This window comes from Aquarana catesbeiana, linkage group LG05, assembly GCF_042186555.1.
Source record: "Aquarana catesbeiana isolate 2022-GZ linkage group LG05, ASM4218655v1, whole genome shotgun sequence".
Classification (NCBI taxonomy): Eukaryota; Metazoa; Chordata; class Amphibia; order Anura; family Ranidae; genus Aquarana; species Aquarana catesbeiana.
Genome location: NC_133328.1, coordinates 556,499,190 through 556,523,200, shown reverse-complemented (window position 1 = coordinate 556,523,200; position 24,011 = coordinate 556,499,190). Strand labels below are relative to the sequence as shown.

Below are 24,011 nucleotides of genomic sequence, written 5' to 3'. Positions count from 1 at the left end.
CTCAGTTGACATACACATAATGTAAGAAGTAACTTAGATGGAAAAAAAATGAAATTGTGGCTGTATAAAGAAATCTAAGTTTGCACTAGGCCTGTGGACTATGTTTCTAGGGGTTTTTCCCGCTGACATGCACGTCAGCATTTTTTCTTTCTTTGGTGAGTAAGTGCTTTGAAACCACCATTGGAGAATGAGGGTATTCTCAATTTCAACAAAAACGCTGAAATAGACCTGTCTAACTTTTCAAGAAGTATTTTGCATGTTGAAGTAAGAACAAAAAAGTTGATAAGGCTTTGGCACAGTTAAAATGGAAGTAAACCCATCCATAAAACAGTTTCATTTCCGGCACGTGCCGGAAATGTAACACTCCCATTGGTTGTGCTCTCGAACAAACTGTCAAACCATCCAATGGCTGGTGTCATAACTGACCACATGTGCAGCATCATGGCAGTTTTAGATTAAACAGAGGCAAAGATGGCAGCTTCCTTGGCTGAAAATGATAGGAGGGTTTACTTACACTTTAAGGTTAAAGTGTTACTATATAGAGTTAGATTCAGCCTAAACGTTAAGTTATGGTTAGGGGTCGGGTTACTTTGCATTTTGCTGTGTATCCCTAAACTATCAAAGTCATTTAGAAACTGAGTGAAGGGTCTAAATGTTCTCCCAGGCTTAGGTGTTTATTTACTAAAGCTAGAGAGGGCAAGATTAGTCACAATTCTGCAGGGAAACCAATCAGCTTCCAAGTTTTATTGCTAAAGCTTAATTAAACAAGCTGAGGTTAGAAGCTGATTGTTCCTCTGCAGAATTGTGACTAAATTTGCCCTCTCTAGCTTTAGTAAATAAACCTCTTAGATTCAGGACAACGCCATAAGTCATACCAGCAGTCATAGGGATTCAATGAGCAGCACATTTAGCTGTGAAGGAACAGCCGGATAAAAGTGTCTCTCTTAGGAAGCCTTGTTCGATGATGTTGAATGCATGCCTAAATTGCAGTGTTGCAGGGATTTTGTGCATGCTAGGGCTAAGTATCTCAATAAAAGCTGAACCCAGCTTTTTTTTGGTATAGAGTGCTCCTCAGATGCTATGTGAGTAATATCCCCGCCCCCCCCTGAAGCCATAGGGATGTCCCTGTGCGTCAGAGGGGGGCTGGGTCACCTGGCGACAACACCGTGTGGCCCCACCTACAGTTTTAAAAGAGCTGTCACCTGCGAGGACGCGCCATATGGCGTGTGCCTCCCATGGAGGCAGATCTGTATTTTTTTTCAGTCCATCGGTGGAGGTGAATGGACTACGCGGGACAGTTTTATTTTTTTATTTTTTAATAAAGGACTTCTCCTACAGTGTGTGTTGTTTTTTTACCATTTTCACACTTTTTTGTGAAATGGTACGGGTGCAATGTACCCGTTACCATTTCAAATGGGGGGCCGGGATCTGGGGGTCCCCTTGTTAAAGGGGGCTTCCAGATTCTGATAAGGCCCCTGCCTGCAGACCCCACAACCACTGGGCAAGGGTTGTGGGGGATGAGGCCCTTCTCCCCATCAACAAGGGGACAAGGTGCTTTGGGGGGCTACCCCAAAGCACCCTCCCAATGTTGAGGGCATGTGGCCTGGTACGGTTCAGGAGGGGGGTGATCTCTCCCGCCTCTTTTCCTGCGGCTTGCCAGGTTGCGTGCTCGGATAAGGCTCTGGTATGGATTCTTGGGGGGACCCCAAGCCATTTTTTTTTATTTTTGGCACGGGGTTCCCCTTAAAATCAGGTCTGGAATGGATTTTGAGGGGGGCCCCACGCCTTTTTTTTTAATTTTGGCCCAGGGTTCCCCTTAATATCCATACCAGACCTGAAGGGCCTGGTATGGAATTTGGGGGACCCCCACGCATTTTTTTTTTAAATTTTGGTTCGGGGTTCCCCTGTGGGGAAATCCCATGCTGTTTTTATTAATGAACTTTTATGTGTATTGCCGGACCGACAATTCATTATAGCGGGCGAGTAGTTTTAAATGAATTTTGCTGTCAGACTGTTCTAAACATGGGAAACATGCAACACTTTACAGGCATACTATAGACACCCCCCAGGTATGAAATTTAAAGGAATATTACACTTTATTGTTTCACTTTAAGCATTATTAAAAACACTGCTCCCAAAAAAAGGCAGTTTTTAAAACTTTTTTTGCATTGATACATGTCCCCTGGGGCAGGACCCAGGTCCCCAAACACTTTTTAAGACAATTCCATGCAAATAAGCCTTTAAAATTAGCACTTTTGATTTTTCATGTTCGTGTCCCATCAGGGGCGTTGCTAGGGGGTGGCTATTGGGGCTATAGCCCAGAATCTGGGGCCCATAGCCCCGAGTCTCTTGCTGCAGGGTCCCTGCCTAACCAGCCGGTTGCAGCTGCTGTGGCGGGCAGGCTGGCTGCATGAGAGAGGCTGGAGGAGAAAAGAGAAAAGAAGCGAGCGGGCGGCCGAGCAGAGATGACATCTCTCTCCGCCTGCTCCACATCAGCGCTCTTCACAGCCAGGCCTCTTTAATTTGGGAGCAAGGTGCAGCGAGCAGCAGAGAGATGACATCATCTCTCACTGCCTGTCACACATCAGTGCTCTTCCACCCTCACAGCACGGTGGAGTGGAGGTCACGTGCTTCCTGTCATTGTGGAGCTCCACTTTGCAGCCAGACCCCCTTGCTTCAATGTCGGAGGTGCAGCGGGGAGCAGCGAGATGACATCATCTCTCACTGCCCGCCCTGCATCACCGCTCTTCTGCTCTCACTAAATGGACCAGTGCTGTCAGCCTGCCACCAATGCAGCGTCAATGCACATTTGGTGGCACTGACTGGCATGGCAAGTTACAATCCACATCAGGTGGCAAGTGACAATCTGCAAATGGTGGCAGGAAATGTGGCAATCTGCAAATTGAGCCAGGAGACATGGCAAATGACAATCTGCAAATGGTGGCAGGTGATGTGGCAAGTAACAATCTGCAAATGGTGGCAGGAGACGTGGCAAGTGACAATCCACATCTAGTGGCAGGTGACGGTGGCAAGTAACATGCTGCATCTGGTGGCAGGAGATGTGGTAAGTGACACGCTCAGGGCTCCCACGGATTCTGCAGTATGGTGAGTTGAACCACTTCATTATATATTAGAATGTAACAATAGAAATAATGCACTTTAATCACCCTGACACCATATCAACCATGGTGTCATGATGATTGAAGCGCCAACATCAGCCATCGCCCATGAAAAATTGCTTAGGTCTCCCCCCAACCCCCCCCACGGGCATGCAAAAAGGTTGGTGACCGCTGCTATTGGCTCTAGCCCCAGATCTTTTGCAGATCTAGCAACGCCCCTGTGTCCCATAGACTTTAACGGTGTTCGCATGTTCAAACAGATTTTTTGCCTGTTAGCATGTTCTGGTGCGAACCGAATGGGGGGGTGTTTGGCCCATCCCTACTGGCCACTAAACACTGCTAAAATACTATGTGTGCATGGACACATAGGCTAACATGCTGGGGATTTTAGAGGCAGGGGAAAAAAAAACCTGATGCCCCTAGAAGCAGCTGCAAAAACATCCAGTGTGCATGAGGCCTTAGTGGCACGATTGCTACTCTTGCCCAGTTGTTTATTGTATCCATCTAAGGAACTTTAAAGTAAATACAAAAGAGGAATTGGCCTTATCATTAGTCTTCAACTGTTATGTGTCACTCTGCATGCAGCATAAGCTCTCTGATTGAGTTTAAATATACAGAACTGTTTATATGTTGGGTCTGAGTTTACCTTTATTTGATTTCTGGTTGCTAAAGCACAAGACCAGTAGCAAAACTGACTTATTTTTATCTTGCAAAAGATAACATCCTACGTCTGTTACAATTAAATTATTATTGAAACTGATGTTTTATACATACAATATACTGTACGATATACATATGATTTGTACTTTACAAAGGCAGGAGGATTAGGTTAGCTAAAAAGTAAGCTAAAGTGACAGTCCAGCTCTCTGCCTTCTGGCATAATCTAGCGCCTAATAAGTTTAGTCACTCATTTGACTGATCCATTTTTATGTGTAAAGTTCAGCTTGAGCTATTGAGCTTTGTAGACAACACACTTTTTACACAGCAAAGGAAATAGAAAAAAAACATGTAAAAGTCAGGCTAATGCTACACCAGCTGGATGAATATACAAGTATATAGTCTGATTTTATTAAATAAATATATTCAAAACCATCTGTAAAAAGGTATAACACTGTATGACTTTGCACAAAGTGTTAATGCAGTATATATTCCTCTTACACCAGTAAATATGTTTCATGGTTCGCCTCTGAACAGGGAGTCAACCAATCAGAGCATAATATTAAAGCAACGGGATGCTGCTGGCTCCCGCAACTAATTGCAGCTGCTCACATGCAATCACTCATGAAGCAATTGCTTGCGTGTGATCGGCCCTGGATGCAACTTGCTGCGTTACTGTTTTCCATTAAAGATTCCCATTTTATTAAGCATTAGCATATGTATTTGGTTCTCATGAATACAATATAATGCTGTCTTTTTTTAAATTGCAGCTATCAAAAGTATTAAACAGGGTTGTGTCACTCAATTAGCAAAGGACACATTACTAACGATAAGGTATTAAAACATTAAACAAAACTGAAATGACTAGTAATTCCTTAGCGGGGAATCTTGTGGTAATTCATCTTACTATAGAAAAAGCATCAGGAAAAGAAAGATCTGAGGAATGGCATATGGGCGAAGCACAGTAAGATAGCAGCAGCATTGAGATAAATAGACTCTCTAGTGGCACCAAAAAAAATTTGTTGTAGGAAGAAAGTTACAGAAAAGATAACAGAATATGCCTGAAAGATTAGTCATTTAAGGCAGCGCTAGCAATGAATATTTGTATGTATGATACGTGTATTAAAGTGTAAGTGTATCACTCAAAGGCATATTTATAAAGCAGTAAATGTGACTTTCACCAAACATTCACGGTCATAATAATACCCCTCAAAGATATTGGAATATTTCTCTTGATCACCATGACTTCCATTTTTCTATCTCCAAAAAAGCCAGTACATTCTTTGTTCAAGCATTATCCAAGACCAGAATCTACATTCAATATTAAAATGTCTGCCCAGGTGGACACAATAATGTAAATGCTGGTTTCTGAGCCATATTCTTTATGACCAAATCATCACTGGTAGCTCACGGTCTACTGCTCATGACGGGGAGCCAGTAGGAGAAGGGACCTGTTGTGGAGGACTCTTTTCCAGAGACAGAGAAGGAAGGTGAATTTGTCCCTTTGATGAGAAAATGGGCTGTGGTGGCTTCCCAGGTGACGGAGACCACTGTGCTTGTGGTAGATACTTATCATGGGAACTTGTACTAAACTACTACAGATCAGGAGGGCATCCAATGCATATCTCTCCCCTGGAAAGGAGCACAGAAAGAGACTAACCCAATTTGCCACAAGTTCCTCTACATGTCTAAGGAGTTATTTTACTTGCTGAGTGGGAAACAGCAGTCTTTATATGGGCAGCCTGTGTGGGAATACTTAAGATTTCCTAAACAGCTACAACAACTCTCGTCAGATAACCCAGGCTTCAGCAAATTCTGCAAAAGAACACGTTGTCCTTGTTTACCCAAATGCTAAACATGCGATCCTCTCTGTGGGGAGCTGCCAAGATTGATCTCACTACCTGATCCCTGTTACTATACTTCAGGGGTAGGCAACGTTTTGAGCACAGTGTGCCAAAATTTTTTTAAAGAAATTGAGCGTGTCGATTTTATAACGAAAAAAATGATGCTGTAAACTATTTGAGTAATAGTGAAATATTAACATCCTGCACTCTCACGCCTCAGATCAGCCCCAATTCCTGCACTCCCAGTCCTCAGATCAGCGCCAATTCCTGCACTTCCAGTCCTCAGATCAGCCCCAATCCCTACACCTCCAGTCCTCAGATCAGCCCTTATTCCTGCACCTTCACACCTCAGATCACTGTACCCCCCTGCAAATCTGTTTCACCACTGTACCCCCCTGCTCATTTGTCCCACCACTGTACCCCCTTACACATCTGCCCCATCACTGTAACCCCCTGTACATCTGTCCCACCACTGTAACACCTTGTTCTTCTGTCCCCCCCACTGTAACCCCCCTGCTATTCTGTCCCACCACTGTAACCCCCTGCTTATCTGCCCCACCAGTGTACCCCCTTTCTCATCTGCCCCACCACTGTACCTCCCTGCACATCTGCTCCACTGCCGTACCCCCATGCTCTTCTGTCTCACCGCTGCACCACCTTCTCATCTGTCCTAACACTGAACCCATCTGCTCATCTGCCCCACCAATGTAACCCGCTTTCTCATCTGCCCCATCACTGTAACCCCGTTTCTCATCGGCTCCACCACTGTACCTCCTGCAGTTCTGTCTCACCTCTGTTCCTCCTGCTCTTCTGCCCCACCACTGTAATCCCCTGCTCATCTGTCCCACCGATGTACCTCCTTTCTCTTCTGCCCCGCCACTGTACTCCCCTGCACATCTGCCTTACCTCTGTATCCCCCCTGCTCTTCTACCCCACCATTGTAACCACCTGCTCATCTGTCCAACCAATGCACCTCCTTTCACATTTGCCCCACCGCTGTAGTCTTTGCTCTTCTGTCCCACCGCTGAACCCCTTCTCATCTGGCCCAACACTGAACCCCCTGCACATCTGCCCAACCACTGTACCCCCTGCACATCTGCCCCACCACTGTACATCCTTGCTCTTCTGTCCCACCGCTGAACCCCCTTCTCATTTCTCCCACCACTGTACCTCCTGCACATCTGCCCCACCTCTATACCCTCCCTGCTCATCTGTCTCACCACTGTAATCCCTGAACATCTGCCCCACCACTGTACAACCCTGCATATCTGCCCCACCACTGTGACCCCTCTGCTCTTCTATCCCACAACTGTAACACCCCTGCTCATCTGCCCCATAAATGTACCCCGTTCTCATCTGCCCCGCCACTGTACCTCCTGCACATCTGCCCCACCACTGTAACCCCTGCACATCTGCCCCACCACTGTACGACCCTGCATATTTGCCCAACCATTGTAACCCCTCTGCTCTTCTGTCCCAGCACTGTAACACCCCTGCTTCTCTGCCCCACCAATGTACCCCCTTTCTCATTTGACTCACCACTGTACCTCCCTTCACATCTGCCCCACTGCCATATCCCCATGCTATTCTGTCTCACTGCTAAACCCCCTTCTCATCTGACCAACACAGAACCCATCTGCTCATCTGCCCCACCACTGTAACCCCCTTTCTCATCTGCTCCAACACTGTACCTCCTGCAGATCTGTCTCACCTCTGCACCCCCCTGCTCTTCTGCCCCACCACTGTAACCCCCTGCACATCTGCCCCACCTCTGTACCCCCGCTCTTCTGCCCCACCACTGTAATCCCCTGCTCCAATGCACCTCCTTTCACATCTGCCCCACCACTTTACCCCCCTGCTCTTCTGTCTCACCGTTAAACACCCTTCTCATCTGCCCCAACATGGAACCCCCCCTGCTCATCTGTCCTACCGCTGAATCCCCTTCTCATCTCCTCCACCACTGTACCCACCGTTGTACCCTCCCTGCTCTTCTGTCCCACTGCTGAACCCCCCTGCACATCTGCCCCACCGCTGTACCACCTGCACATCTGCCTTGCGCTGTACCACCTGCATATCTGCCCCACTGCTGTATCCTCCTGCTCTTCTGTCCCACCGCTGTACCACCTGCACATCTGCCCCACCGCTGTACCCCCTGCACATCTGTCCCACCGCTGAAACTTCCTGCACAACTGCCCCACTGCTGAACCACCTGCACATCCGCCCCACCGCTGTACCCTCCTATTCTGTCTCACCGCTGAACCCCCCTGCTCATCTGCACCCCAGCTGTAACCTCCTGCTTTTCTGCCCCACCGCTGTACCCTCCTACTCACCTGCCCTACAGCTGTACCCTCCTGGTCATCTGCCCTACAGCTGTACCCTCCTGCTCATCTGCTCCACCAATGTACCCTCTTCTCATCTATGAAGCAGGAAGCAGAGATCAGACACAGGAAAGCAAAGATGAGACACAGCTACCTGTCCTGGCACACTCATCCCCGCTGATCCACCTCTCGCATCCAGCCCACGTGCTTGTATGTGATGTATGTGATGTCACATACAAGCATCTGGAATGGATGTGCAATGATGAACTTAGGTCAGGGGCATTTTCTGAAAGCAGTGGGCCTGTGTGCAAGACCATAAGTTATGCAGCTGCAGCTGAGAAAAAGTTGGGTTTGATTTTTATTGCGTGTAATGCTGGCTGTGGCTTAAAGGGAATGGAACTTCCGCTTTAAGTGCTGGTGACCCCCTGACATGCCACATTTGGCATGTCATTTTTTGGGGGGGGTACCCAGTTTTTACAGGCACCCAGCTCCCACTTCCTCCCCTGGCACCGTGACACAGGAAGGAAGTTCACCTTTCCCCCTACCTCCCTGCAATCTTCTGGGACACGTCACAAGTCCCAGAAGATTGCCCAGCCATTCACAGCATGCAGTGCGGCTTGCACATGCACAGCGCGCATCCGGCTGTGAAGCCACAGCCAGGCGCCCACAGTTAGAATGCCAGCACCGCAGAGAGAAGAAGGAGAGGAGCGAGGCTTTGCGCGCCCGCATCGCTGGCCCGTGGGACAGGTTAGTGTCTGATTATTAAGTATATATATATGTGTGTATATATATATATATATATATATATATATATATATATATATATATATATATACACATATTTTTTTTTTTTTTTTAATGTATTTCATTTATTTCAACAAAGTTCCCAGAAGCTCAACAGTAATTCCACAAACTGTCACCTGATTGTGCTTTTCTCAATCACAGTGAAATCCCTTCTTTCTATGATCGGTAGTGGCAATTAAGCAAGTCATCTTCTCCCAGATAGTGGGCGGGGCTAGCAGGACTGTGATTGGATTTAGCAGTAGCCAATCACAGTCCTCCATCTCCTGAAAACAGGGACCGCCCCCCCCAGCAGAACTGCATCCGATCTCTTCCCTATCATAAGAGCTGATGATCACAGTTACAGCAAAGTTAGAGAACCAAACAATGTTTCCCATCTCTTACAATGTGTGGGGGCACAGTTCCTCCCCCTCAGTGCAGGAGCGGTGTGGGGAATTCTCAGGTTTCAATGCATTAGTGTCTCAATGACACTTCCTTGCGCCACTGCTGATGGTGAAGCAGTCGAGTGTCGGCAAAAGAGGCTTTGTGTGTCGCTTGTGGCGCCCATGCCAGGGGTTGCCTACCCCTGCTATACTTGGATAATGTGTTTGTTGTACCTATATATTTTTTGTTCGCTGAATGTTATATTGTGAAAAAATAATAAACTTGGTACACTGTTGTTTATGTGTTGTTCTAAGAAAGTTTTTGTAAGTATGGTTCAGTGCTCACGTAAAGGGTTTAGGTTATGGAATGAGGATTGCATGAGGATGTGCCATAGAGAAACTGTAGGGAATAGTTGGGTTGATTTACTAAAACTGGAGAGTGCAAAATCTGGTGCAGCTGTTCGTGGTAGCCAATCAGCTTCCAGGTTTTAGGCCGGGATCACACTGGTACGACACGACAGTTGTACGACTGTGGATCCCACTTTGCCCTGTGACTTGAAGTTCGACATCAGTCCGACTTCAATGAACAGGGATCCAACTTTGATCCTCGTCAATACCAGGCACTGTGTCTGGTACAAATCAGTAGGGGAAACTTCACGCCAAATTAAGAAAAAAAAAAAAAACGGCATGGGGTTCTCTCTCCAAGATCATACCAGGCCCTTCGGTCTGGTATGGATTTTAAGGGGAACCCCATGCCAAAAAAACGGCATAGAGTCCCCCCAAAATCCATACCAGACCCTTATCCAAGCACGCAGCCCGGCATAGGGAAACTGTATGACTATATGAAGGGGAGCTACTATCTCCCCAGCAGTATATATGGACATTCCAGTACGTTGAGGACCGTTGCTGTACATCACTTTAATAGTATATTGGGGTAAGCTAGCTTGTTTGGATTACTATTTTTCTTTTTTTTCTTTTTTTTAATCGTGTCCCTATTGGGCTACTTACAGCCTCTATTTTTGGTTTTTCCATACTGGCAGCAATTGCCTTCTTAATTCTTGGATACAAAGCTGCATCCTTGCTGGTTACCCATTTTAATATTTTTGACCCACTAAGAAAACAATCTAGGGCTGCAAAACCTTTTGATTTTTTTACTTTAGCATTAGTCCTTCTTTATGTCCAGATCTCTTATTCATTCTGATGCACATGGTCCAATATCTTGCACATCAGGATATATAGGGTCCATTTGAATAATGAAGTAAGTACCTCTGATAGCTTTTAATAGTATAGTCAGAATGTATGTTTGTACCCATTATGATTATTACAAGAACCCCATGCTGATCAATTTCCTGGTAGTGGGGGCTTTTTGGTCATGTATGGGATGAGATACTCACCAAGTCTCTATTATACACTAGGGCACTTTCCCTTGAATTGTCTCCTGGCTCCTGGACTTTTTGGAATTGTTGCGGTGTCTGCATATTCTTATCTTTTAATCCACATATTGTGAGTTATATTTATATAAATGACATGTTACATGTATATGTATATATCAATTTTTCATTGTATGTCATTGATTGACATTTATCTTTGTACTCCTAAATAAAGAATGTACCGAAGAAGACTCAGCGAGTTGAAACGCGTAGGGGTACTTCTGGGCTGTGATGCTCCTTTGAGGAATGGAATTTTTGTTATTTCTTGTTCATCACGTGTAACATGCAGTTTTCGTTTGTATGATTTTTTTATTAAAAATCCTTCTCCGCTCCAAAGATGCTGCTGGCAGGACTTTTTTTCCCGTCCTGCCAGTGCACCGCTCCAGTGTGAAAGCCCTTTTGGGTCGGTTGCAGGCACTATTATTAGTGCAATAGTGCCTGCAAACTGCCCCAGTGTGAAAGTGCCCTTAAGAATCATTGGTTAGTTAACAAAAGTCAACACATGAGAATATAACAGGATATAAAGTTATGCTAGCTATAGTCATTTGTTCATTATGCAGAACAATAACTCCCACACTATCTGGTTGTAAGTCTCTAATCACATTGTTTATGAGGTGTAAAATTGTTGCAAACAAATTTAAAGGAAATCTATTATTTTCCCCATTTAAATGCTTCTAATTGCTTCTTTCCAAGCCTCTGCTGAAGATGCCATGTTCCTCAGACATTCGCCTTGTAATCAATCACAAGTGAAGTTAGTGGTTTTATAATTATGAGCATAACCTGCATAGTGAACAATCAATACCCTCATTGAAAATGAAAGCTACATTTTCTGCTAATGAAAATAAAATCAAATGCATTGTGATTAAAAGGCGAAAAACTGACAGGACAAAAAAATGAGAGTTAATTTACAAGATCACAATATATTCACTTGGTACTTGTTCTTTCTTTTAGTTTATTTTTTTTAAGAAGCTGCAGCATTTAAAAAAAAAAAAAAAAGAAAAGAAAAGCAAAAATAGATCCACGTATGAATGTGAACTTGATTTTGGTAATTCAGTAATTTATAGAATTGTCTATATCTAAACTGAATGATATTGTGTTCATTTATTATCATGGAATTCAATGATGGAATGGAAGTTGGCTGGTGAGCGGCTAAAGCAAAATATCTGAGTTACTGACACCTCTACCAATACAATAATTACTAGGTAGCATCAGGCCTGATATTTAGTGAACATCCCACAACTAGATAACAAAGTATTGGTGCTTACAGACGAGTGCCTGTATCAGCTACTGAAGTAAGGGGAGTATACAGAAGTGCTAGCTAATGTTAGGGTTTAGATTTGGGGTTAGCTTAGTTTAGTTCAAGGTTTTAGGTTAAAGGGCAAGTTCACTTTTGTTCACCTTTTTTATTTTTTTCTAAATTCCAGCTGCCCTGTGTACCAATATAGCATTAACCATCTCAATACAGGGCATTTTAACCCCCTTCCTGCCCAAGCCATTTTTCAGCTTTCAGCGCTGTCACACTTTGAATGACAATTGCGCGGTCATACAACACTGTACCCAAATGAAATTTTTATTATTTTTTTCCCACAAATAGAGCTTTATTTTGGTGGTATTTGATCACATCTGGTTTTTTATTTTTTGCGCTATAAACAAAAGAAGAGGGACAAGTTTGAAAAAAACACAATATTTTTTACTTTTTGTTATAATAAATATCCATTTTTTTTTTTTTAAACAAATTTTTTCCTCAGTTTAGGCCAATACTTATATTTCTACATATTTATGGTAAAAAAAAAATTGCAAGCGTATATTGATTGGTTTGCGCAAAAGTTATAGCGTCTAGAAAATAGGGGATAGATTTATAGCATTTTTATTTATTTTTTTTTTTTTTACTAGTCATGCCGGCGATCTGCGATTTTTATTGTGACTGCGATATTGTGGCGGACACATCGGACACTTTTGACACATTTTTGGGACCATTCACATTTATACAGCGATCCGTGCTATAAAACGGCACTGATTACTGTATAAATGTGACTGGCAGGGAAGGGGTTGACACTAGGGGGTGATCGAGGGGTTAACTGTGTTCCTAGGGAATGTTTCTAACTGAAGGGGGAGGGGACTGACAAGGGGAGGAGACCGATCTGTGTTGCTCTGTACTGAGAACACAGATCGGTCATCTCTCCTCTCTGACAGGACGTGGATCTGTGTGTTTACACACACAGATCCATGTCCTGCCGTGTTACCGGGCAATCGCGTGTGCCCGGCGGACATCGCGGCCGCCGGGCACGCGCATCAGGTGCCCAGTGACATGGCGGGCGCGCGCGATTGCCGTCGGCGGCGCACGCACACCCCCTGGTGGGTAGGGAAGGCGAGGGCGTCATATGACGCCCTCCCAGAACGAGAGCCGCGCCGCCTCACCGTCATATGACAGCAGGCGGGCGGCAAGCGGTTAATGTACTTTTTTTGTAAAAATAAAACAGCTTTCCATCTATTCTACACATGCTTACCTCACTGTCTTCATGGCTGTTTAAAAACACTGCTCCATTACTTCTGTCTTACTTCCTGGACAGATTTTAGGCCATGACACAGGAAGGAGTTGACCAGCTGAGGGCAGATGATGTAGAGTGTGTGCTAATCAGATCAGCTGGTCAACTCCCTCCTTACTTAAAGTCTGTCCAGGAAGTAAGGCAGAAGTAATGGAGGAGTGTTTTTAAAGACAGTGAGGTAAGCGTGTGTAAAATAAATGGAAAGCGGTTTTATTTTTGCAAAGGAAGTACATAATGCTATATTGGTACTAAGGGGAGCTGGAATTTAGAAGAAAAAAAAGTAAGCAAATGTGAACTTAGCCTTTAAGGTTAGGTTTTGGAAGTGTTAAGTATGGGGGTTGGGAGCTAGTGTTAAGATTTCACTTTAGGGGTAAGGTTAAAATTTAACTAAATTTAACTAATAAAAAACTATGAGCAGGCAGCTCTTTATTGCAGAAAGGATATGGTATTTCTCTTCTGCAATTAAAACATTTACCTGCTTGCTCACAATGTTATTTTGAATGCACAGTGAACTGCGGATGTGCATTCATTCCTGCCACACTCCAGCTGTGCTGGAAAGACAGACTCCTGTGGACAGGATGATTTTATTCCTTGATCAGCCAATCAAGAGGCCGAAAACCCGACACCTGGAAGAAGCCGAGGAAATTATGACCACAGCCAGTGAGGGATTTACCTGCCACATCGCTGGAATGAATAAGTGAGTATTTCTGAGAGTGTAGTTCCACGTCAAGAGATAGGGTAAGGTTATGTGTTGTGGTTAAGGGTTAAGTGTTACTGCATATCATAATTGAGCATTGGGGTTTAGTTAAAGCCCTATTAAACCCAAAACCAAAAACGTATCATATAGTTTACCACTTCTTGCTTTTCTATTATAGCCTTTTTACTTTTTATTTTACCTGCTGATCTGGCCAGTTTGGCTTCATGTACACTGCTGCTGGTAAACGGACATTTTTTCAGCGGCCTCTGAACTCTCCTCATTGTTATCATATTAGTACATGTACACAGGGTCATTTATAGTTGTTTCTAGGCAGTTGAGTTTAGAAGCATTTTTTGGAAAGCAAAAAAAACGGATGTTCAGAGGCATTTGAAACGCCAATGCCTGTAACAGCTTGTAAACGCGTGTAAACGCGGTAACTCACGTTTAGCTGCGTTTTGTTTACAGGTGTTTTTAATAGAGATACATTTTTGACTATTTAAAAAAAAAAATGCGGCATAACGAACGTCAGTTACTATCTGTCAAGTTAAATCATTCAGGAGAGGTTTCAAAACATCCCGTGTACATTAAGCCTAAGTCAAATTCCTGTACCAGACTGAGCAGTTCAGCAAAAGTGACAATCAGAGGGTTGAGACAAACCAGTTACCACTGACAGGGGTGCTTACAATGGTCATCTCTAGTTTGTTTATGTAAAACTGTTATCCCACAAGGTAACAAAAAAGTTGCTGTAAATATTTAAAAGTGTGAGCTTGACTAACAAATTAAAGCAGAACTCCAGCTAAATTTGCTAGCGCATATAACATTACTATCCCCCCAGAAGGCACGGTTCACACTGGTGCGACATACACTCTAACTTTGGGAGCACATGATGCATGATGTGTATAAATCAATCGTTCCCTATGAGAGTACTACTTTGGTCCGACATGGGCATGGTTTCAGCCCATTGATTTGAAGGTAAGTCGTATCCAAGTTGCATCATCATCTTAACTGATCCAAATTGTGGCATGTGACTTGTGCTCTGAGGATCTTGAAGCGGACCGAAGGGTCTGATATGGCCTTGGGGGGGACCCCACATTGTTTTTATTTTTTCATTTTTCTTTGTTTTATTTTTTTTTACATGGGCTTCCCCCCTCGAGATTCATACCAGACTAAAAGGCCTGGTATTGTCGGATCAAAGTTGGACCCATGCCTTTTTTTTTTTTTATTTTGGCGTGGGGTTCTCCCCCTCAAGATTCATATCAGACTCAAGCCTAATGGCGCATTCTAGATTGCCAGTAACGTTTTGACTAAATAACAGATATAGGTTTTGATATCAGGTTAAAAAATCATAAAAACATCTGTACTGAAATATTAGCAGATAATAGATTTATATAATTTAAAGATTTTCTATTTTCCACTATCTTTTACACAGATCAATTTGAAAGGCAAGTGGCTTTATTTTACTGTTTACTTTAGGAAGACCTAGTAGTATTTTAGCTCTGTGCAGAATAGGATGATAATATATCAGTATATACTTTTTAGAATCTTTGTAGACTTCACACTTAACTATTCCTTTCTAACCTCAATGTCAGATATGATTTAGTGGAATTAGTGCAGTTCTTAACTAGACATACACTAGTAGAATTTTGTTTCAAAATTTTCATTCAAAGAGTATGTGCTTGATTTTCTTATTATTTGTGGGGTCAAAAAATGTTTATTTTTGACCGTAGTGATGTAAAAATTCGAAGGAGCAGGATAGAAATTTTGTTCATTCAAGAAAAATTTGCTAACAGTGAATTTGCTTTTTGTTCTGGAAACAAATTCACTTCCAAATAGAATGTTAAAAGCAAATGTGTGTGAAGTATTTTCCAATGTCCATATTAATGATGAGCCGAACACCCCCGGTTCGGTTCACAGCAGAACATGCGAACAGGCAAAAAATGAATTCGAACATGTGAACACTGTTAAAGTCTATGGGACATGAACATGAAAAATCAAAAGTGCTAATTTTAAAGGCTTATACGCAAGTTATTGCCATAAAAAGTGTATGGGGACCCGGGTCCTGCCCCAGGGGACATGTATCAATGCAAAAAAAGTTTTAAAAACGGCTGTTTTTTCAGGAGCAGTGTTAATTTTAAGCATTTTAATTTTAATAATGCTTAAAGTGAAACAATAAAAATGAAAAAATACCTAGCGTATCTTTCCTATGTTTATAACAGTGCCACAGCAAAATTACATTTCTAAAGGGAAAAATGTCATTTAAAACTGCTCGCAGCTGTAATGTATTGTCGGATGCCAGCAATATAGATAATAATGCCAAAAATATAAAAAAAAAAATGGTGTGGAAGTCACCCCCAAAATCCATACCAGGCCCTTCAGCTCTGGTATGGATATTAAAGGGAACCCCGCACCCAAATTAAAAAAAAATATTGTGGGGGGCCCCCAGGCACTATATACTTTGAACAGCAGTATATATACTATACGGCCCACCCTATATACTCTGCAGAAAATTGGGCCTTAGGTGTTGGTGGTACCAGAACACTATAAGGCCTCACAGTTACTCTTGTTGGGTGTAGGAACGGGCCCTGCTGTGAAATATTATGTCAAAAATTGTAATAACATGCCCCTGTTAAACAGGGGCATAAAAATTGGGCCTTGGGCGGTGGTGGTAGTGCCACAAACAACACTGTAACCCCTCACAGATACTCTTGTTGGGCGCAGAAACAGGCCCTGCTGTGAAATATTATATAAAAAATGGGCCTTGGGTGGTGGTGGTGGTGCCCTAAACCAAAAATATTGTTGGAAGCTAGCATTAAGATTGAGTAGGAATAGGATAGTCAGCATAGGCAGTCCTCCAGGGATCCCACATCCATAGCAAATTCAATCAGTTACATCAGCATCAGGTGCTTGATAGCTGCTGATCCAAGACTGATTCATTTTTATGAATGTGAACCTATCAACGGAGTCTGTGGACAGGCGCACTCTTTGATCCGTTACAGATCCTCCAGCAGCACTGAATGTGTGTTCAGAAAGCACGCTGGATGCAGGACAGGCCAGTAGCTCAATTGCATATTGAGCAAGTTCTGGCCAGTGGTCCATCCTCAAGACCTAGTAACCCAGTGGATGCTCTGTTGAAAAGGTCTCCAAGTCTGCTCTTGCCCCTAGATATTCATGCACCATGTAATGCAGATGCTGGCGATGGTTGCTTGAAACGATCAGACCTTGGCGCTGAGGACTGGAAAAAATGGTTTAAAGGCATCGGTCAGCTGGCCACCTTCTCCACCGCTCTTCCTCTGATTGATCGAAGCCTCAGCAACACGTTGTCCAACACAAGGATATTGTAACCTCTCAGGGTCTGAAAATGCGTTGCACAAACCTTTCTTCAAGGGATCCTAATGAGAATTTTCATACAAATGTACTTTACTCCTATTTGTTTTTAATGTTTTACAGCTATAATAAAGAGTGTTTCTCATAATGCCTCTAACCAGCCATTTAGGTACTATTATGCTGCATAAACACGAGCGAACTTTTCGACCGGCCTGGTTCTACGGACCGAGTCCGGTAGACAATCCGATCGTGTTCATTGGACCTTCAGCGGACTTTTCCAGTTGAAAATCTGACGGACTTTAGATTTGAAACATGCTTCAAATGTTTCCGATGGACTCAAGTCCGCTTGAAAAATCCACTCGTAAGTATGCTAGTCCGACAGACGAAAACCCACGCTAGGGCAGCTATTGGCTACTGTCTATCGACTTCCTTATTTTAGTCCGGTCGTACGTCATCACGTACAAATCCGTCAGACTTTGGTGTGATCGTGTGTAGGCAATTCCCTTCGTTCAAAAGTCTGTCGGAAGTCCGTCCAAAGTCTGTCGAAAGTCCGTTGGAAAGTCCATCGGACCAGTCTGGTCGAAAAGTCCGCCCATGTGTACGCGGCATTACAGTTTTGGATCTATTAGATCAATGCACTGATGTACGAGTGAGTATAGATTCACATTTAGTCAAACCAGCACATATAGTAGTTTTGCTTTTGTGTTATATAATAAATAGAAAAATATATATCATAAATATTTACTAACAAAAATATATTACCTTGAAAAATAGTGTTCCTTGAACAATAAAATGTTTCTTTTTAGCACCATACTTACTACATAACTAAAGGAATACAGAAGTATACAATCTCTAATATGTTTGCAGAGGCAAAGCTTAATTTGTTCTTTATTGTTATGCAAAATGAGCTTAATAGACTACAAACTCAGTGCAGTAGATATTGAAATAATAATTTTACAAGATAACAGACTTTCTAAAAGCATTAGCCATACTTTCTTGAAAGTGTTGCAGACTGAAAACCAGTGCAGGATATTGCCTTTCCTTTTAATCATTATGTCTAAAAATTAAAACAAGCACTGGTAAAAAAAAAGTATTTATAAGTAAATACAGTATGTAGTATTAGTCAGAGGTGGTGGAGGGGCAGAGCCAATATAATAGCAAAAGTAATTGTAGTTGGTATATATTTTGTACCCCTCTGTGATTCTGGCCTCTAACAAAATTTCCCAAGTAAAATACCTGTTAATCTGCCAAAAATCCAATGTGCTTCTAACTTCCTGTATGAACTGACAATACAGTAATTCTGATGCACAGGAGTCCCAAGCAGTGTTGTCAACCCTACCCAGTTCTCCTGTGCTGGACTACAGGACAACACCTTCCCCCCTTATGTTATGGGAATGAGGAGGGGGAGATTGCTCTATAGTCCAGCAAGGGAAAACAGGTCAGGATTAAAAAACTACTTGGGATTTCAGTGCAGCAGAGGAGCATTCCTAGCTCAAACAGCAATTTCTGCTTAAAACGTGGGAAAATGTGCATGTATTGCAGAGATATATTATACAGTACATTCATAAAGTATTCAGACCCCCTTCACTTTTTAAAAATTTTGTTATGTTGCAGCCTGATACTACAGTTGTTTAACCATTTCAGCCCCGGAAGATTTTACCCCCTTAATGACCAGGCCATTTTTTGGGATACGGCACTGCATTACTTTAACTGACAATTTTTGCTGTCAAACAAAATTGATGTCCTTTTTCCCTACAAATAGAGATTTCTTTTGGTGGTATTTGATCACATCTGCGGTTTTTATTTTTTGCGCTATAAACAAAAAAAAGAGCGACAATTTTGAACAAAAAAAACCTATATTTTTTACTTTCTGCTATAAAACAGATCCAATAAAAATATGTAAAAAATCAAATTTCTTCATCAGTTTAGGTCAATATGTATTCTGCTACATATTTTTGGTAAAAAAAATCCCAATTAGCGTATATTGATTGGTTTCCACAAAAGTTATCGTGTCTACAAACTATGGGATATTTTTATGGCATTTTTACTAGTAATGGCGGCGATGGGAATGCAACATTGCAAATTGGACACTAAAGCCTCGTACACACGGTACGATTGTTGTCCAACCAAGCGTCTGATTTTTGTCAAAAGGGCACGTGCCAAGATCTTGTCTTGCATACTAACGGTACACAATTGTCGTGCAACAAACAGAAACATAGTGACGTACTACAAGGAGTCTCAGCTCTTGAGTGCCACCCTTTGGACCCCTTCTGCTAATTTCGTGTTTGGTGAGCACTGATTCCGAGCATGCATGTTTGTACTTTCGACTTCTGTGTGACGGATTTGTGTACTGACCATACGAAAATCTGATGTCAAACTGTTGTCGGCCGAAAATTTACTAGCCTGCCATCCAACATCTGTTGACCCAAAGTTGGTCAACAATTGTACTAACGGTAAGACTTTACGACAGCAGTGTGTCAACAGACAATCCCCTGCCAACAATTGTACTGTGTGTACGAAGCTTTAGTTACACTTTTTTGGGGACCAGTGACACCAATACAGCGATTAGTGCTAACAAAAAATGCACTGTCACTGTAAAATGACACTGGCAGAAAAGGGGTTAACATCGGGGCAATTACAGGGTTAATTGTGCTCCTAGGGAATGCTTTCTAACTGTGTGGGGAATGGACTGACTCGACGAAGAGAGACATCTGTGTTCCTGATTAGCAGGAACACAATATCTCTCTCTTCCTGTCTGACAGAATGACGGTCTGCCTTGTTTACATAGGCAGACCACCGTCCTTTCTCTCCTCTGAAACGATCACGGGTGGTCGGTGGCCCGCTGATTGGCTCTCGCTGTGTCCATTCACAGAGGGAGCGAGTCACCAGTGGCACGCGCGCCCCAGACCCAGAAGCAGGGCCGGTGCTACCACTAGGCAAACTAGGCAGCCGCCTAGGGAGCACTGCTGCCTAGGGGCGCCCGGCCGCTGGTTTCCCTCCAAGTCTGCATACTATACAGGCTGCAGGATGTAACTAACTCCAACCGGTAGTATAGAGGTGCATCTCAGCACTGGAGCCAGAGGAAGCAGAGCCCATGCTTCCTGTATAGCAGCGCCTTATGTCACATGGGGTGGAGTCAGGGGTGGAGCCAATGGGGCGGCAAAATGAGGTTTCACCTAGGGTGTCAAAAATCCTTGCACCAGGGCTGCCCGGAAGTCATGAACAACTTACAGGTATGTTGTTTTCGCGCAGCCGGGCCGCCCTTCCCGCAGTATTTGTGCGGTGGGTGTTCCGGAAGTAGTTAAATTAATTTATTTTCCTGATTAATCCCAGATAGCAAGGATAACTTGCCATAAATTTGTAGCAGTGTTGAAAGTCTGTTAACTTGCTGCACATTTTCATTGGCAAGTTGTACACTTGCAGAGCACTTGAAGCACAAGTTCTAGTTGACTTTTCCAATCTGAAGCAAATTTGCATGGCAAGTCTCTAGCACGAGCAACGTTGCAGTGGTGAGTCTTCAGCAAGAGCTCTGCAAGTCTACAAAATGAACTATTGTTCAACATTACTGAACCAGAACTTGCAGCAGTCTTGCAGAATGTTTGATGAAGAACGTTGATCTGGAGTCATGCAATGCAGAATTCCTGTAATTGTGCAACAAGCTTGTGAAGCCTGGCAAGTCTTGCAATAGCTTAGCAAGTCATTTTAAAACTTGCAGCACAATTGCTTGCTATATGGGATCTACACTCAGTACGCCATAATAACAAAGTGAAAACAGATTTTTAGAAAAGTTTGGGATTTATATCACATTGGCAAAAGTATTCAGACCCTTTTCAGCAACACTTGAAATTTAGCTCAGGTGCCTCCCATTTCTCTTGATCGTTGCTGCGATGTTTCTACACCTTGATTGGGAGACCACCTGCAGTACATTAAATTGATTGGACATGATTTGGAAAGGCACACGTCTCTAAAAGGCCTCACAGCTTACAATGCATACCGTATCAGAGCAAAAGCCATGAGATCAAAGGAACTGCCTGCAGAGCTCATAAACAGGATTATCGCAAGACACAGACCTGGGGAAGGATAGCAAAAAAAATAAATTCTGCTGTATTGAAGGTTCCCAAGAGCATAGTGGCCTCCGTAATTCTCAAATGGAAGATGTTTGGCACAACCAGGACTCTTCCAAGAGTTGGTCGACCAGCTAAACTGAGCAATCAAGGGAAATGGGCCTTAGTAAGAGAGGTGACCAAGAACCCGATGGTCACTCTGGCTGATCTCCAGAGATTCTGTGTGGAGAAGTTCCAGAAGGGCAACCATCACTGTATATATTTTATTTATTTTTTTGCCCAGAGATACACTTTAAGAAGGTTGAAAAGAGTTAATAAAAGTTATAAATGTTATATCTCTCTAAGCTGTTACTTATACTCAACCTAACCTTGAATAATAAGATCTAATACAGCAAGCTGTGTTTTGTAGTTCTCTGCATAAGTGGGAATACACAAAGCATTCTTGTGCAGTACTGAGCTGGAGGTCTGAAACAATGAAAAGGCTGACACTTGGATTTTTGCTCTGCTTCTAATATTATTTTATCACTTATCTCCAGTAGGTTCCAGAACAATGATTTACTGATCATGCACTAAGCAGAGTTTTACTCATCAACTCTTTTATTCCTTCCAACTTCTCAGTATTACTTGACCTTTTACAGAAAAATGTATCTCTGGTTAATTTTCATATAAATGTATTCAAATCTGAGCCCAGTGCACCGATTTCACAGGTAACCATAAAAAGAATACAGTTTTATTCCATGCAATAGCTTACAACTGAAAGTCTTAATTCGTCATGTTAGATGTTTAAAAGTTTTTAAAGGACATTTCCTTCAGGAATTTAATTATGATGGCCTGCATTTAATGTGATCTACAGTATGTAAAAATAACAGAGGTATGTTTTTGAAATTATGAATCTGAAGTCAGCAAAGTTACTTTGGCTATAGCTACCATAGGGCTAGCATTACTGGAAGCCTTCATAACAGCTGGCGAGATAAGTGAAAAAACAGCTCTGGACCATAGGGTTATCTCACTGGGCAGGCAGCTTCTACACCCCATAGGATCCCCATGTTCTCCTTAGCTTGCAGTGTAATGTAATAGACATGTGCAGAACAAAAAAATTCATTTCGGATAGATTGGTTATGTTACTAATTTTGTTTCGTTAATTCATTTCAGAATTTATTTTTCATTTAATTTTGTTTTGTTTATTCATTTTCTAATGAATTCCAAATTTTCAGAACGATTCAAAATTGGATCGGTCGAAAAATCATTGACTGATTCAAATTCTGTGTAAAGAATAGCTGGTTGTTAAAGATGAACTGCAGTCTGCTCACATAATTTGTAATTAAAACATATTTGCCATTCTGAACCTTCCCTCCAACCACTTTGCATATTATTTCATATATACTGTGATTCTGTACTTGCCAAATATGCTACAGAAATCTCCCTTCACTGAGTCTGGCTGCATCCATTTTAACTGTGGGCAGCTGAAGCTGCTGCCTGTTCACTTCCTGGATTTACACAGACACACACCACCAGCTCTGCAGCCCATGCAGCTCTCATTGGCCCTCTTATGACTAACCCCCCTCCCTTCCTAAAAAATGCTCACGAAAGTGAGACAGAGAGCTGCGCATGATGTCATAAGCCTAGGCTAATGACCAGACAAGAAACAGGAAGTGGGCTGTATAAGGTATTTACTGGCAAAAAAAAAAAAACGTTTTATTATCCAAAGTTAAAACAACAAGGGCAGAAGATTTATTAGATGGAAAAATGAAAAAATTACCGAAGGTCCGCTTTAAGGAGTGGGCTGGGAAGCCCTCCTTAACAACAGATGACTCATCAGCAGTCAATAAAAATTTAACTTAAAAAAAACAGCGTGGGGTTCCCCTCTAATCCATACCAGGCACTTCGGGTCTGGTGTGGTTTTAAGGGGAACCCCACGCCAAACCTAAAACAAAAAAAAATTGTGTGGGGTCCCCCCCCAAAATAAATACCAGACCCTTATCTGAGCAGCTCGGCAGGCCTGGAAAGGGGGGGGCGAGCGAGTGCCCCCTTCCTGTACCTCACCAGGCAGCATGCCCTCAACATGAAGGGTGCTTTGGGGCAGGGGTGCCTCTTTCCCCGAACCCAATAATATTTTTTTTTTACAGATATGAGCATCGGCAATGTGTATGTTTTTTTTTTTTTTTCTTAATTCAGATACCGTTTAATATGTGCTTTATGTTCATGGATTTTCAATTCTTTCCAAGAAAATCCACGGCTTTGAGTTATGTGCTTTTTCTTGCTTTAATTTCCGTCTTAATGAGATTCCAAAGACTATGCCATAAATCATTTTCACCAACCTGCTTCAGCCTTCTGCTGTTTTTCAATTTTTTCCAGCCTGCCCAGCAAAGAGTCGATCTTGGTTTTGATTTGGGTCAGTTCCTTCTTGATTGTCTGAAGCTCATCAGATTTTACTGGGGAAAAAGAAATGAACAACACTTAAAAGCAATAATTTTCCCCTATCAGCCAGATAGTACAACTAGCTCAAATGTTCTGTACATTGAGGTGCAGTCATGGGGGTATAATTTTGGTGCATGCTATTTGCAATGTTGTGGGTGATTTTCCACAAATATTTTCAAACAGAATAGAGTTCACATCAAGGATCCCAGAATGTGTCACTTTCAAAGAAAGCCTTCATTCGGAGCATTCAGCGTGGTATCATTTTCAATCAGGGATGTCATTTATTTCATCTAGGTCCACCATCGCCAAAGTGCAGCATAATAATATGTATTTTCTGTAGTAATCTATGAGCACTGTAATATCAGTGATGTCAGGGTAAGCTGTGTTTGGCATAAATATGTGTCTGGATTTTAGGTGTATATCTGACAAAG

At 42.7% G+C, this 24,011-nt stretch overlaps 1 protein-coding gene across 2 annotated transcripts in view; it reads right to left on the bottom strand.

Moving 5' to 3' along the window:
* Window positions 1–24,011, bottom strand: part of RALYL (RALY RNA binding protein like) — a 1,862,755-nt gene that overhangs the window by 37,627 nt on the left and 1,801,117 nt on the right. For both annotated transcript variants that reach the window (XM_073631886.1, XM_073631887.1), the window contains one exon: window positions 23,481–23,594. In XM_073631886.1, coding sequence (XP_073487987.1) covers window positions 23,481–23,594 — 114 coding nt within the window. The remainder of the gene's footprint in view (window positions 1–23,480; window positions 23,595–24,011) is intronic.